The sequence below is a fragment of the Phocoena sinus genome, chromosome 2 (assembly GCF_008692025.1).
Source record: "Phocoena sinus isolate mPhoSin1 chromosome 2, mPhoSin1.pri, whole genome shotgun sequence".
NCBI lineage: Eukaryota > Metazoa > Chordata > Mammalia > Artiodactyla > Phocoenidae > Phocoena > Phocoena sinus.
This window is the reverse complement of record NC_045764.1, coordinates 31,512,731-31,527,017: the sequence shown is the minus strand read 5'-3', so window position 1 is coordinate 31,527,017 and position 14,287 is coordinate 31,512,731. Positions and strand designations below refer to the sequence as shown.

The 14,287-nt window shown below is 55.3% G+C and overlaps 1 protein-coding gene across 1 annotated transcript in view; it reads right to left on the bottom strand.

The window, feature by feature from the left end:
• Nucleotides 1–14,287, bottom strand: part of FAM189A1 (family with sequence similarity 189 member A1) — a 358,843-nt gene that overhangs the window by 10,207 nt on the left and 334,349 nt on the right. Inside the window, exons 6-8 of the mRNA XM_032624741.1 lie at nucleotides 9,480–9,640; nucleotides 8,804–8,939; nucleotides 2,264–2,339 (exon numbers count right to left, since the gene is read on the bottom strand). Coding sequence (XP_032480632.1) covers nucleotides 2,264–2,339; nucleotides 8,804–8,939; nucleotides 9,480–9,640 — 373 coding nt within the window. The remainder of the gene's footprint in view (nucleotides 1–2,263; nucleotides 2,340–8,803; nucleotides 8,940–9,479; nucleotides 9,641–14,287) is intronic.

Sequence of the window (14,287 nt, the reverse complement as noted above, 5' to 3'; positions counted from 1 at the left end):
CATATATATACCCTGAGGAAACCATAATTCATAAAGAGACATGTACCACAATGTTCATTGCAGCTCTATTTACAATAGCCAGGACATGGAAGCAACCTAAGTGTCCATCATCGGATGAATGGATAAAGAAGATGTGGCACCTATATACAATGGAATATTACTCAGCCATAAAAAGAAACAAAATTGAGTTATTTGTAGTGAGGTGGATGGACCTGCAGTCCGTGATACAGAGTGAAGTAAGTCAGAAAGAGGAAAACAAATACTGTATGCTAACACATATATATGGAGTCTGAAAAAAAATGGTACTGATGAACCTAGAGGCAGGGCAGGAATAAAGACGCAGACATAGAGGATGGACTTGAGGTCACAGAGCGGGGAGGGGGAAGCTGGGACAAAGTGAGAGAAGCATCAGCAACATATAGACACCACCAAATGTAAAATAGTTAGCTAGTGGGAAGCAGCACAGCACAGGGAGATCAGCTTGGTGCTTTGCGACCACCTAGAGGGGTGGGATAGGGAGGGTGGGAAGGAGGCTCAAAAGGGAGGGGATATGGGGACATATGTATGCATATGGCTGATTCACTTTGTTGTACAACAGAAACTAACACAGCATTGTGAAGCAATTATACTCCAATAAAGATGTATTAAAAAAATTGAAAAAAATGATCTTAAAAAAAAAAAAGGTTCCAGCAAGGTATTTTGTAGATACAGGTGAGCTGATTCAAAAATGGATATGGAAAGGCACAGGCCCTACAGTAGCTGCAACCTTGACAAAGAAGAATGAAGTGGGAGGCATCCCTTACCTGATACTGAGGCTTATTACAGAGCGACAACCATGAAGACAGGGTGGAATTGGCAGAGGGGCTGACACAGATCAATGGGACAGAACAGAACAGGGACCCAGAAGCAGACCCATGCAACTATGCTTGACTGATTTTTGACAAAGGCACAAAAGCAAGAAACAGCCTGGAACAACTGGACGTATACTGGCAAAAAGAATGACCTTGACCTCAACCTCACCCCACACAGAAATTCCGTTACTACCTGCTTGGCCTGCAAGCCCCCTGCCAGAACTTCTTGTGTGTCCTGCCTACCCTCAGGGCTGGCCCCTCTGAATCTCTCGGTGGAGCCCAGCTAGCTGCCCAGGATCGTGAGGCAGTGAGGAGGGCCCAGCCCTGCTGAACGCCTCCAGAGGGGCATCCCAGACACCCTGTCCATCTCCACCTGCCCCGAGGCCCTGGAGCCGCCATGCTGCTTGGCCTTTCTAACCATGCTTTCTTGGAGAACTGGTGGTTTGTGGGAATCACGTGTCTGGAATGGGGGACCCGGCTGCAGGCCCTCCCCCCAAGCTTTAGTAGGCGCTGCGCCCTGGAGTAGCCTCTGGAGAGGTGGTCACTGGATGCCACCTCTTAGACAAGCTCCTGACGGCTGCTTGGAGTCACCAAGGGAAGGGCAAGGTCACTTCCACATTCAACTGTAGCGACCCGGGGGCCCTGCCGCTCAGAGGTGGCCTCATCAAGGACGGCCCCTCCTTATTTCTCTTAGACGTTACTTGAAGTGGGGATGGCAGCAGCACAGAGGGCCACCACAGTCACGGTCCTTTCTGGGACGCTTAGTCATCTCCCAAGGTGGGTTGACTTTGGTCTCCATATAAATGCACCCACACGAGCCTGCTGGGGACCTCAAGACGAAAGCTCCCCAGGGACGCCCCCACCCCCACCCCACCCATCTGTTCTCCCTGCTGCCAAGGTTGTCTGCTTGCCTGTCACCTCGGACCACCTTCCCCACCCCGAGGTTTGTCCTGTGACTCCCACCCCATATTTGGGATCTGACTTCTCACACTTTTCCTGCCACGCCCTCCAGGACACAACCTCAGGCCCCTGCCCTCCAGCCTCCCCCTCCGCAGCCAGTGGGCAGGGAGCCCCCAGCTCTGGATCCCCCCTGGCCCAGCCCAGCCTGGTATGATTTTGCTCTGGAAAGGGTCCATCGCAGACTGCATCGCACTCTTCTTCAAATCCATACTCCTCGAGTGAGAGAGAAAGGGCGCTGGGGGAGGCGGACAAAGCCCCCCAGGGAAAGCATGAGGCCTCCCAGCTCTGACCACTGGGGGCAGGGAAGGAGGACAAGTGGAACCTTCCATGTATTTAGCAGGAGAGGCTGCAGCAAATTCCCCCCCTTACAGAGGAAGAGAAGGAAAAGGGAGGAGACACAGCCTGGAAAACTACCAACTTAGTGTTTCAAAGACTGAAAAGGGTACGATTACCTTGTGTGCTGAAGCCCGCGGTGGCGTCTGGGTCCCCGGAGCCGGGCTCGGTCACTTGCAGGTCCCCACTTGGAATCTACGGGAAGAAAGAGGAGGCCGCGCGTAGGTACTCTGCTGTCTGTGGGGCACATCACAGCAGCCTCCAGAAAGGCAGGCTGACCCTAGAGCTTGTCTTCTAGAGACAGGCGCTCAGGTTGCAATCTTCTCCCCTAAATGTGTGGGGCGGGGGGTGGGAGGGTGAAGACGCCATTGCCAAGGCCAAAGCCCCTTCCTCCGACCTTCTGCAATGAGAACCGTGTGCCCCTGAGGGCCCACCCTGAGCCCACTCACCTTCCGCTTACGGGCACCATTTGGGGCTGGCGGAGGCCACACAGGGTCCCCCTGTCACCAGAGGAGGTGGGACAGCCCCTGCCCTCACTTCCCACCCCCTCCTCTCTTCCCTGAAGAGTAAGCCCACGACACCAACACTCATGGCACCCCAATGCTTTGGGCCGGCAGTTTGGACACAAGTGGGCATTGAACGAGCTCTGGACGCCCCAGAGCTGCATGTGCCCTGCCCTCCCTTCTGCTTTCCGCACGTGGGACCAAGAGGCTGCTCCCAAGGCCGCCCTCCCTGCCTAAGCTCTGCCGGGGTCCCAGCCGCACATGGGGCCCACGCCGGGTAGAATGCGGGGCCCCGAGCCCAGTCAGATGCCATCCCTTCCTGGTGGAGGCTGGCTGTGAAGCTCGAATGGGGCTGGACCATCATCACACTTTTGCAGCTTTCTTCTTGAATGAGAAGAAAGGCCTCGGGAATGTGAGGGGAGAGACCAGCCTCCTCTGCTGTCAGGGATGGGGCACGTCTGCTCCCCGCTTGCCGGGCTTGGATCTGCCCCACGCGAGCGCCTCTGTCCCATTGCTGCTTTAGGGCACAGCGGCCCCTCCCAGGCCGTGCGCCTGAAGGCGATGAACCCTGTATGCACGTGCCCCTGTGCCATCTCAAAACACGATTTCTGGACCCTTGTGGTATTTCAGAACTGCTTGCCAATAATGAGCTGGGGGAGGCCAGGGAAGGTGAGGCGGGCCCCTGCGGCCTGGTCCGGTTCCAGCTCAGTAATTATATTTCTGCCTCCCTGGACTCCTGCCCCTTCAATCGGGTAGCTGATGGCGCCCACCTCTCCTCTGTCAAGCGGGCTGGCATTGCAGCAGGTGCTGGGCTGCTGGCTGCCCCCAACCAGAGACCCAGAGAGCTGCTCAAATGGTCCCTTGGATCCCATGTGTATGTAATACTGTCCCTCTCTGCCAGGGAGGGGAAAGGATGGGAGAATTCACACCACCCCACACCAATGACCTGTGTGGAAAATCTCTGTCAAGAATCTCCTGCCAAATCAAAAAAAAGGGACAATGCCCCGGAGGTTCGTTTCCTTTCATACCTCTCTTCCTGTATCTAACCCTCAATTGGACTCTTTTTTTCTTTTTTGTAGGGGTGGGTGGCAACTTCAGGCCTGAAAAAAATGCTTCTGGTAATAAAGAAATATACATAAAACAAGAGAAATAAAACACACAGTGAGACAAGGTCAGGAGGAAATTGGATTCGTGTCATATTTTGCAGAAGCATCGCTGGCTTCCCTCTGGCTCCCGGTCAAATTTGGTTTCAAGAGGAGACAGCTCCTGGGAGCAGGAAATTGATCACCTCCGGCGAGCAGGGTGTCAAGCACTGAATTAGAATGTGGCCTCCCCTGATGTCCAAGGCCACCTTGCCGCAGCAAGCCTGCTCACTTCACAGGGCATTGTCCATGAAACACAAAGGCAGTGGAAGAGATAGATTTGCGGCATAGAATTGAAGTTGAAATCCGAGTTTAGCAATAAAGGTTCATAACACAGCTCCCGCAGGGCTGTGAAAGGAGAAGCCTCATGTATAACGTAACGTGGACGCTCCAACACCTGCATTTATTTATTCCCAGATGCACTATTTTGACCACTTATCGTAACTGAAAACTCAAACGGCATTTAGGCAAATAAGCCAAGTTCCCCTCATCTCCCTTTCTCCTAGGAACTTGGGGGCTAAGACGTCCTATATGGACATTCTGCCCTATTTCTGTAATGAGTTTCCCACTCCTGGGTGAGGTCAGCTGGCTATGTCCCAGGTTTACAAAAAGCTGTTCTTGGGGGCAGTTATCAGCCATCACGGAAAAGGTGCATTAAGGTTTTCGGCTCGTGTCCCAAGGCAATCTTCGAAGCTACTTCACTTACAGACTTTCAAATGTAAAGGTCATTTCATTCGAAAATATAAATAATAACTTCGAGGACTTGGGGTTGGACACACCTCTGTCACGTCCATTGCCTTTCTCACCACTTCTCGTCCCACCTGCCATGTTGCCACCGAAATTCCTAAAGCACTGCTGGGCCACGTCGACCCCAAACGCCCAACTGTTCAAAGGCAGCTCTATAGTGTGGCATCCCAGGTCATGGAATCTGCACCCAAATGGTTTCTGTGAACCCCCTTCCTGCCCTTCAAGTCCCCATGAGCCTCCTTGGTTCACACGCCCGGTCCCACGCAAGGTGGCCCAGCTGGCCCTTGCTCTGAAGCCCCAGAGAAGCCCATTCGTCCCTGTCCTGTGGCTACAAGGAAGCGAATCCCATTGGTCTCCCGATCCTATAGCCCGTGGACTGGCGCACAGTCTCACGGGGCCCCCAGAACACACGCTGTCATTCACACAGGGGCATCAACTAGGCAAATTCTCAGCCACTTCCCTGCTGTAGAAAGAAACTCCCTCCCTCCAATCTGGTCCCAAAGCCACAATCTCAGGCCACAGGAAAGAGAACGCATCACAACCCAAGTCAGAACGGAACCTGAATGTGGCTGAAACACGCAGGTCAAAACGAACGTGCTGGCTCAAGGGGGGGGCTTTTCTTCCCAAATGAAAAATCTGTCCAGATGAGCGGTCTCTGCCGCGCACAGACCTGCACAGCCTCTGCTTGCTTTCCAAGGGGGTGGGCGTCCAAACAAGTGCAAATAGGCCATTCATATGTGTTTGTCCTAACAAGGGGGTAATTACCTCCTCCTGGCCCAGGGAGCGGGGGTCCTGCTGTAAGATGGCTGCTCGTGGCTGTCCCGTCGGGGGACTGGGGGAGGGAGAGCTGGCAGGTGCAGCCTCCTCTCCGTGGGCGGGATGGGATCCTGGACTCCACGGGGTCAGAGAGAATCAGCCAGCGAGGTGCAGCTGCCTCCTCGGTGCTGGGGGCGGGGTGTGTGTGTGTGTGTGTGTGTGTGTGTGTGCCTGTGGCGGCCCATTTATCACAAGTGCTACCAGCCAAGTGGGCAGCCCAGAAAAGGGCGGGGGCCACGTCCTCCCGGGGATAACATTCACGCAGGGGCTTGTAAGCTGGTGGTTTCTGAGCCAACGCAAGCTAATGTGAGACAGGCCTTTGCCCTTCAAAAGTTCCTCCCCAAAATCTTTTGAAAGAAATCTCCATTTAGAGAATTCCCCATTCTTTTGGAAAATGAGGTCACGTGGGTCTTAGAACCAGTATTATCATCCTCTGATATAGTCTATTCTTCAGAAAAAAAGAGTAAAATAGTGATAAACACTAGGTGCAAGTGTTGGGAGTGCATCAGATGTCACACCCAAACCAGAGGCGGCTTCTCAGCACGCCGGGTCCTTGGAGGTCCGGCGAGGCTGGGAGCATCATGGGGGTTCTCGCCGGCTCCAGCTCCGCCACTCTCCACAGGGTGGTGCACACAGACCCGTGAACCATGCACGGTTCCTCTCTTCTGGACATAGAGTAACAGCTCACAGGGACGAAGGAGAGGCAGGCTGGAGCCTGCAGCTCTGTGAGGGCAAAAGGCAGGGTCGCAGTGCAGAGGGGGAGGCGGCAGGGCTCCTCTCGCCCCCAAGGTGGCCGAGGAGAGTCACACAGCCTTGTGGGCTTCCTGGGGTTTCCAGGCCCCTGGCCACCCTGCTCGGTGTCCCTGCTGGTTACAGGGCGAGCTGCCCGTCTGCACCTGGTTCAGTCCCCTCCTGCCTTCCAGGGGCCTCTCTCCCCTGGCCCTGGGGAGCCGGCTCCGCCCTCCAGCCCTGGCATATCCCCATGGTAACCCCTCCCACTCTATTCCCACCCACCCCCTCTAACTACCTCCTATCCAGCCTCTTCATCGAGCATCTTGCCAGAGCGATTTACTCCAGGCCCCAAAGGTGTCCTTGGAGCAGCCACAGTGGGGACTTTGGTAGCCATGCAGATTCTCAGCAGCCCCCTGACCCTGAACTCCGGAGCCCTGGAGGTGTGCCCGGCCATCTGCATTTGATTGACAAGCCCTCCAGGGAGTCGGGATGCCCACTGGAGGCTAGAAACAGTGGTCCACACCCTTGCTTCCCCTCCTCACATCCCATCCCCTCCGCTCCCTGATGCCATCTGATCCTACCAGGCCCCCCCCCCCCCCGCCCCGCCCCACCCATCCCCAGCAGCTGCTCCTAACAAAGTCACTGGCAGCCTCTCAAAAGGTGAGCCAGGTGGACAGGGCTCAGTCCTTCACAGCCTCCGGGCAGCATTTGGCCCATGCCTTCCTCCCTGACCACTGGTTTCTGAGTCCAGGCTTTCCGGGACCCCACCCCATGCCCTCTCCTAGGGCCTCAACCTGTCTGGGTCTCCAGGGCTTCCATGACCATCTTTGCAGCGAACCATGATCTCTCTAAGGTCCCGACCTCAGATCCTAGCAGCCGTGGACACTTGCTTGGATGTTCTGATGACCCTGGCACCCAGTGAGGCCCAGCGGGTGGGTCGGCCCCCCACCTCATGCTCACCCCTCCCTCAGAGCCTCTGCAGGAGCTGCTCCCTCCCCAGCAGCATCCCTGCCTCTCCTCCCTGACCTGCGTCCTGCCGCCCACAAGCCGAGGCTTCATCTCCCAGGGTCCCCGGACACACGCAGGGACCAGCATCCCTGCCCAGGGCCCTGCAGCACCCAGGGCTCCACTCAGGGCTCTGACTGTTACCACAACAAGCAGCTTCCCTTGACAATACTGATTTGAACTGTTTTTATCATGAAGAGAAAAATAAACCCACTCCAGGAAGGCAGAATGCTTTGCTCCGCTTTAAAGGGAAAAACTCCAGAGAATTTCAGTTATTGTAAGTCTAGAGATGACAGTCATGGTCACACCACTGCCTCCTTCCTCACAGCCCCATGCCTCTGTTTCTCCCGTGGACAGGAAAACAGCCAGGAGTCCCAGCCAAGTCCCTTTGCCGTGGGGGCCTGGAGAGCCTCGGGACCTCTCGGTGGGAGCAGGCCTGGAGGGAGGCCCCGGGGTGTCAGGAGCCTCTGCCTGGGCCAGGGTGGGCTGGGTGGCTGGCCGGGGCTAGGGGTTGCTGAGCAGTCCCTCCCCAGGACCCCGAGGAGAGTCTGTCGAGCCTCGTCCCTTCCCATCACACGGCCACTGGCCTGCAGGACTTGATCGCCTTGTGGACGGCACTGTCTCTGGTCGCATCCCCTGGACGCTGAGCCCAGCACAGGGGACCCCAGGGCTGATACTCAGGGGGTGGCAGGAACGGATGGGCCCTGCCGCCTGGCCAGCTCACCACGGGCACCTTCTCACAGGGCGAAAGTGCGAGGTTGGGGCCTGCACCACCTCCAGGCGAGGGGCTCCCGGTGGGGACACGTGTCAGGGCAGCTCCGTGGCTGCTGAGACATCACAGCATGCCCCCGATGCTCCGGGTCTGTCTGTGTCTCCTCTGACTGATGCGCAGGGCCCAGGAGTGGCTGTAGCCCTGTCCTGGTGCCCCTGCTCCCTTGATGGCTGTGACTGCCCACCACGCCCCAATCCCTATGGTGCCCTGGGGGACTCCCGCATGGCCCTACCACTCCGTCTGCACTTGGGCACCATATGGCCTTTCCCGGTGCTCACATCTCTCTGCCCTGGCTGGTGCCCCTTGATATTCAGCAATGACAATGATGAGGGCTAGGATAATAATACCAAGAAAGGGCACACGGCTTTTGCTGAGTCAGACCCTGCCATGTACCCAGTCCTGTCCATTACAAACATCCTGTTCCATCCGATGTGCTTGGTACTATTCTGACCCCATTTCACAGATGAGGAAACTGAGGCCACACATCCCGAATGCCTGCCCGCTGGGATCAGGCACCTCCCTGGCTGTAGCCGCCAGGCCTCTGACAAGACCAGGAATCCAGACGAGCTCTCTCAGGTGTCCGGATGACTTTGACAGTGGCCTGTAGCTGAAACAGCCCAGAGACCCCTGCATACTCAGACCATGGCCCAACCCCACCCCGGGGGGCCTCTGCCCACGGGTCAGAGCCTGGGCCCACTCTTTCTGCACTGTGTCCCCAGCACATCTGAGGGGAGGCAAGGAAAGGCAGCACAGACATAGGGTTGGAATCCCCGCCTGGCTGCCATCTCTGCAGGATCTGCTCGCTGCACCTGCTGCCTCTGCTCCCCCATGACCTGGCTAAGACAACCAGCATCCCACAGGTTTGCTGAAAGGCTGAGGGAGATGCCAGCGCAGGCAGCAGGACCGGGAACGGGGAACTGGCCTGTCGGGGTCGGGCCTCACCTGGCTGGTGGGGGTCGGGCCCACCACGGCCTCGTAGGGCGGCGGGAGCTCGGCGGGGTAGAGCAGGCCGGGGCTGTTGATGGTGACGCGGTACAAAGTGCCGAATGGGGAGGAAGCAAAGTCCAGGTGGAGGCCCCTGGAAAGGCAGAACCGCGGAACATCACTCCTTGGGTAAGGAGCCCAGACCCTTCCCGTTTCCCTCAAAGCGATCAGACCGATTCCCCGCCTGGAATTCTCGTGTTTGTGAAATAAAAGCCTCATTCATTAGGCAGTCCTCACTTTTGTTTTTTGCTGGAAACTGACACTTTCAATAAACTCTATGGCCTTTTCCATGACAATTAAAACCATCATACAGCTGATTCAATCTTTAACTAAATGTGACATGTTCTATTAAATGACCACAAACCGACGGCAGTATTGTGTTTTGTGAAGAGTGGGACAGGGCTGCTCCTGCCTGGCTGGGTTTCTTCTCTGATGCCCTGCAGTGAGGCCAGCGGAAACGCACGGGGCTCTGAGCCCTGCCACCTCCCCGGGCTCTGCTGTCTGATCCAACAGGCCTTCATTCGCCTCCCCCTCTGCTCACCTTCCCTGACAAGGAGCACCTCCCCTCCCCCAATGGGCCTCCCATCCTTGGGCCCCAGCATAGCTCAGGGAGGTGTCCCCAGGGAAGACCCACCTGTGGGCCTCAGTGGTGGGCGTGCAGGTGTACTCCGGGGGATAATAGGGCGGAGGGGGCAGTGGAGGCACAAACTCATCAAAATCCAGGGTCTGGTGGAGGACAGTGCCGTGCGGGGTCATGCAGGCCGGGCTGACGGAAGGCGCCCTTTGTGGAAGGAACTGCAAAACAGAGAGGTTCCGAGATCAGGACGGCTGCTGTGGCTCTAACGTTATGACATACGTCTTCGTTATGTCTAACGAAGGTAACTGTGCAGAAGCTTTAATGATGCACTTGGAACTCAGGTACTTAAACCCGTCAAACCGTGACGGCTAAACACACATTTAAAACGGCAGCTCCGGGAGGATCACACCCCCTGCTCCAGAGCCTCAGCACGTTCGGTTCCCACGCTGCTACGCAGATGCCTGTCTTCTGAGGCAAAGCACAGTCCGGGAAGTTAGGTTCTATTCCTGCCACTAAACCTGTCTCCTCTGATGAAGAGCTTGTGGTCAGAGGGGTGCCTGCCGCCCAGGGCTGAAGACAGCACTTCCTGGAGTGAGTTCCTGAGAAAACACCAGACTCTCAGGATGTCCCTCCCACGCCCTCCCCAACCCCTACAGTGAAATAAACTTGGGCAAAGCCACTTTGGTACTCCCTCCTTGGGGCCCTGTCATGTGCATTATGAGTGTGTTCAAGGCCCTGAGAAGGCCTGCACCAAAAAAATCCGTTAAATTGTTTAGCCCATTCATGGAACATTCCTCAAATATTTTGTGATGGGCCCCTTTGGACACATAGTATCCATCAATATTTGGCAGTTCTAGGGAATTCACACACTTTGGAAAAACACTGCTCTGAGGGAAAAGAATCCTTCCTGAGCTCTAGAACATTCTGGGGGGCAACCTCAAAACTGAGAGGCTGCTTGAGCAATGTGAGGTCAAATCACTTAAAATGAAGCTGTCTCTGCCTCATTTTCCATTTTTGTTCTTGGGAGGCACCACCCAATACCTGCTGCTCCTTCCATGGGCCACTGCTCCCCAGAGATGACCTGTGGCGTGGAGGTAGCCGAAGCACGGCTCCAGGTCCAGGGCACACCTCCCCAAGAGTGCCTCCAGCTGTAGGCAGACCCCAGGCTACTGAACACTATGCTCTGGGACCTCCCACTGCATGGGGGGCGGCAAGGGGTGGGTGAGACCAGGACCCAGAGTCAACTGTCCATGGCCAAGCAAGGACAGTTCCATGAGGAAACAGTGAACTCTCCAAGCTCTGCAGGAACCTGCAGAGATCCACAAAGGGTTAATGTAAAAGATGATATTTGAATGGGCCTGAAAGATGAAGAGGATTTCAATGAGTGGGCTCACAGAAGAGGCTCCGAGCTCAAGAAGAATAGGTGAGCTAGTGGAAGATGTGTTTACCGAGAGCAAATTTTGGTAAGGCTCTAGAAGTTACTTCCTAATTCTGGGGGCACTGGGGAGCCAGCGAGGGTGCTGGAGCTGGGCAGCAGCTCTACTGAAGCTGTGTGGTAGGAAGTGCCTCCTAGCAGCAGCGGGTGGGGTGGTGGAACATTTCTGGACAAGTACAGGTGAGGTCGCGATTCTGAATACAGTCCAGTGCTATGAAATCAGCATGCTCTAGACTAATGCAGAAAGAACTGGGGGTGGGTGGGGGGCATGTCTACATGTGTGACACATCAGATTGCACATGTCTAAACGTGTGACACCTGCCTTCTTCACACACAGAGCACGGTCCTTGCCCCTCCAGCTGGTGTGACCCATGGTTTGTATGTTTGGCCGTCTGAGATAGGGGTGCATCCATGGCCAAGGGCAGGGTGGATGTGTCTGCCAGCCTTGACTTTGGAAAGCTGCTCGCCCTGCGGCTACTGCAGGAAGCTGAGCAGCCAGTATGAAGCCAAAGGTCCTGGAGGTCTCATGGGGGAAGATTTTGAATCAGCCTTATCAGAAATTAGAAAAATCAATAACATACTCAAGTGTGAAATGCAAAAGCCAAAGCGCTTTTCTGTGGAAGATCCAATCCCACCAGGAACGCGAGAGGTGAGGAGGTCCAGGCAATCCTATTAGCAGGTTTAAATGAGTCAATGCAGTCACACAAGGGAGGCTTTTTAAAGTCTAAACGACCGTCTCCGTTTCTGCCCTAAACTCCGACGGCCTTTCCAGGGGGGGCATTGGCCTATCTTCGTGGAAGCCTGTCAGACTCAGCAGCATTTACCCCGGCTCCTTGGCTTCCACAGCCGGAGGCCCGCGAGTCACACCGACATCTCCCTTGACACCCCTCAATATCTGTCTGACGAGGCAGCGTCTGTATGGGAGCCCAGGGTTACCAGCTCTGGACTCTGCTCTGAGACAGGGGTGTTGAAGGTCTGCACCCCACGGTCCCAGGCTCCCTTGCAGCTGGCGTCCTGTTAGGTTCTGCCAACGGGGGCGTGAGAGGGAACCTGGTGAAGAGGCGGCAGGGAGGGGGGTTCCTGTCACTGTTCCTGCCCCTATGTCCTCCAGCTCTAAGGGTGGCAGAGCTTCTGCTGTTGTCTCTGTGTAACCTCCAGGCCCTCCTTGCTCCTCTGCCTTTCACCCCCGGCTAACCAGCTCCCCGCATGAGCTATGTCGAGCTCCTTTTCTCTCCTGGGCCCCGGCCATGGGGTCCATCATGGGGTCTGGTGCCGAGGGCCCAGCAGGTGCTCTATAAGCATGCACTCCACAGGTGAACACCCTCCTCCTCACTGCCACCTCCCGGCAGCCCCCAGGTTATCTCCTCCTTGCGGAAGCATCTAAATCATCTCTCTGCCTTGGTCTTCCTCCTGTTCTGCTTTAAAAAGCTTTGTTTAGGGGCTTCCCTGGTGGCGCAGTGGTTAAGATTCCGTGCTCCCAGTGCAGGGGGCCCGGGTTTGATTCCTGCTCAGGGAACTAGATCCCACATGCATGCCGCAACTAAGAGTTCACATGCCACAACTAAGGAGCCCACGAGCCGCAACTAAGACCCAGCACAACCAAGTAAATAAATAAATAATTTTTTTAAAAAGCTACGTTTAATCCAATGTGATGAGGTCACTCCCTTTAAATACTCTTTTACAAGACCTCTGCTCCCTGAATCCCACCTACTTTACAGCTTCTTTACCCACTAACCCGCTGATGCCCCAAATTCCTCCATCTGCCTTTGGAACCAACCCCAAGTACCAAACTCAGGCTGTCCTCTCTCCCCAGATCCCACCTCCTCTCACCCAGCAACCTCCTGGTCATCCTTCAGGACCCACAGAAATGCTTGCTGCCCACCCGCACCCTCCTCGGCCCCTCATCTGCAGGGTGATGGCCAGGCGCAGAGCTGAGCCTGCATCTGGGTTCGCTGGGGAGGAAACGTGCCCTGAAGCATCCCTTCTTTCCCAGGGGGTTGTGTTTGCCCTGGGCCACCTGTAAAAGCCCTGGTTGGTCCGTGTGGTGACAAAGGTACACCTGTGCCTGGTGAGCAAAGTGAGGTTGGTACCTGGTTGAGGTGTTCACACACCTGGCATGGGCATCATCGCCCAACCCTCATCACCCATAAAAGAGGAGTTTGCATTGTAGACCCTGTCGGGGAGAAGCCCATTCTCAGGGGTTTGTTCTGGGAGGTAGGACCCATCTTAGGCACGTGCTATCCTTGAGAGAAAGAGCAGGATTATTGCCACAGTAAAAGTTTTCTGAATGGACCTCTTGTTGGTGAGCTGGAGCTCTCCCCCTGTGCTCCGGACCCTGGAGTGATGCCCTCCCCGGTCACCCTGCTGCTCTCTGGTCCTGCCACCCTTGGATGAGCAGGGCTGCCTCCTCAAACAGGTTCAGACCAGTTTTAGTTACTACTGTAATTTGCAATGAAATATGAATGCAGATGGGAAAACTTGCTTGTTCCGTGAAAATCGAGTTGAAGGCTTTGGAAAGACTCGATAGCTAAGCAGAAATTACTGCCAAGGTAGGTCCTGGCCAGGCAGTCATAACAGAGTGGAGAAGAACCGTAAAATCTCCCGGGAGTTCTGCGTGCAGATGGCTTCACATGTGAAGAACCGTAAAATCTCCCGGGAGTTCTGCGTGCAGATGGCTTCACCTGTGAAGAACCGTAAAGATCTCCCGGGAGTTCTGCGTGCAGATGGCTTCACCTGACTGACTCCAATCAAAAGGAACTAAATTTGGAAATCATGGAGGCTGCGAGTTCCATGAACTTGATGCAGTAAACACAACCTGATACACCAAAGAGACCCGTAATCAAAGAGAAGATCATGGCCCCAAATCAAGACTGGGGGACAAATGCTCATTTGCATGTTTAAAGCCAAAATAAAATGCTCACGGTATGTATCAGTTTTATGATTGTCTGCTGCAGCTGGCTTTTTAGGTCAAGCAGACACCCATTATTGGTCCTGATCTGAGAGGGTAAGTAGCACCTATGACCCAGAGACCTTTCTGCTGAACCCAGACCTCAAGGAAGGTCACTGTGGGTCAGAGGAGGGCTGGCCTCAGTGGGGAGAACTGGAGAGGGGAAGATACAGGTGAACTTGAGTGATCTGCGGGTTCCCAGGGGGCACTGCATCCCTCCCTGTCCGGCCAGCACCCATTCCGAGCTCCGTGCGCAAGCCCACAGTAGCGTGTCTGTGACGGCCACGGTACCCTGCCTGCAGCTTCTGAAGCAGCTCTACTTTACAGGGTGTAGGATGAGTGGAAAACATAGATGACTGTAATAAAAGATGAAGTTAACAAGTGTGTGCGAAATGGAGATGCAGGTAATAGCGGACCATGTCCCCGAGGCTAGGTGGTTGGCAAGAAAGTAAGTGGGGAGGAAAATAGTTTCATGGAAAACTG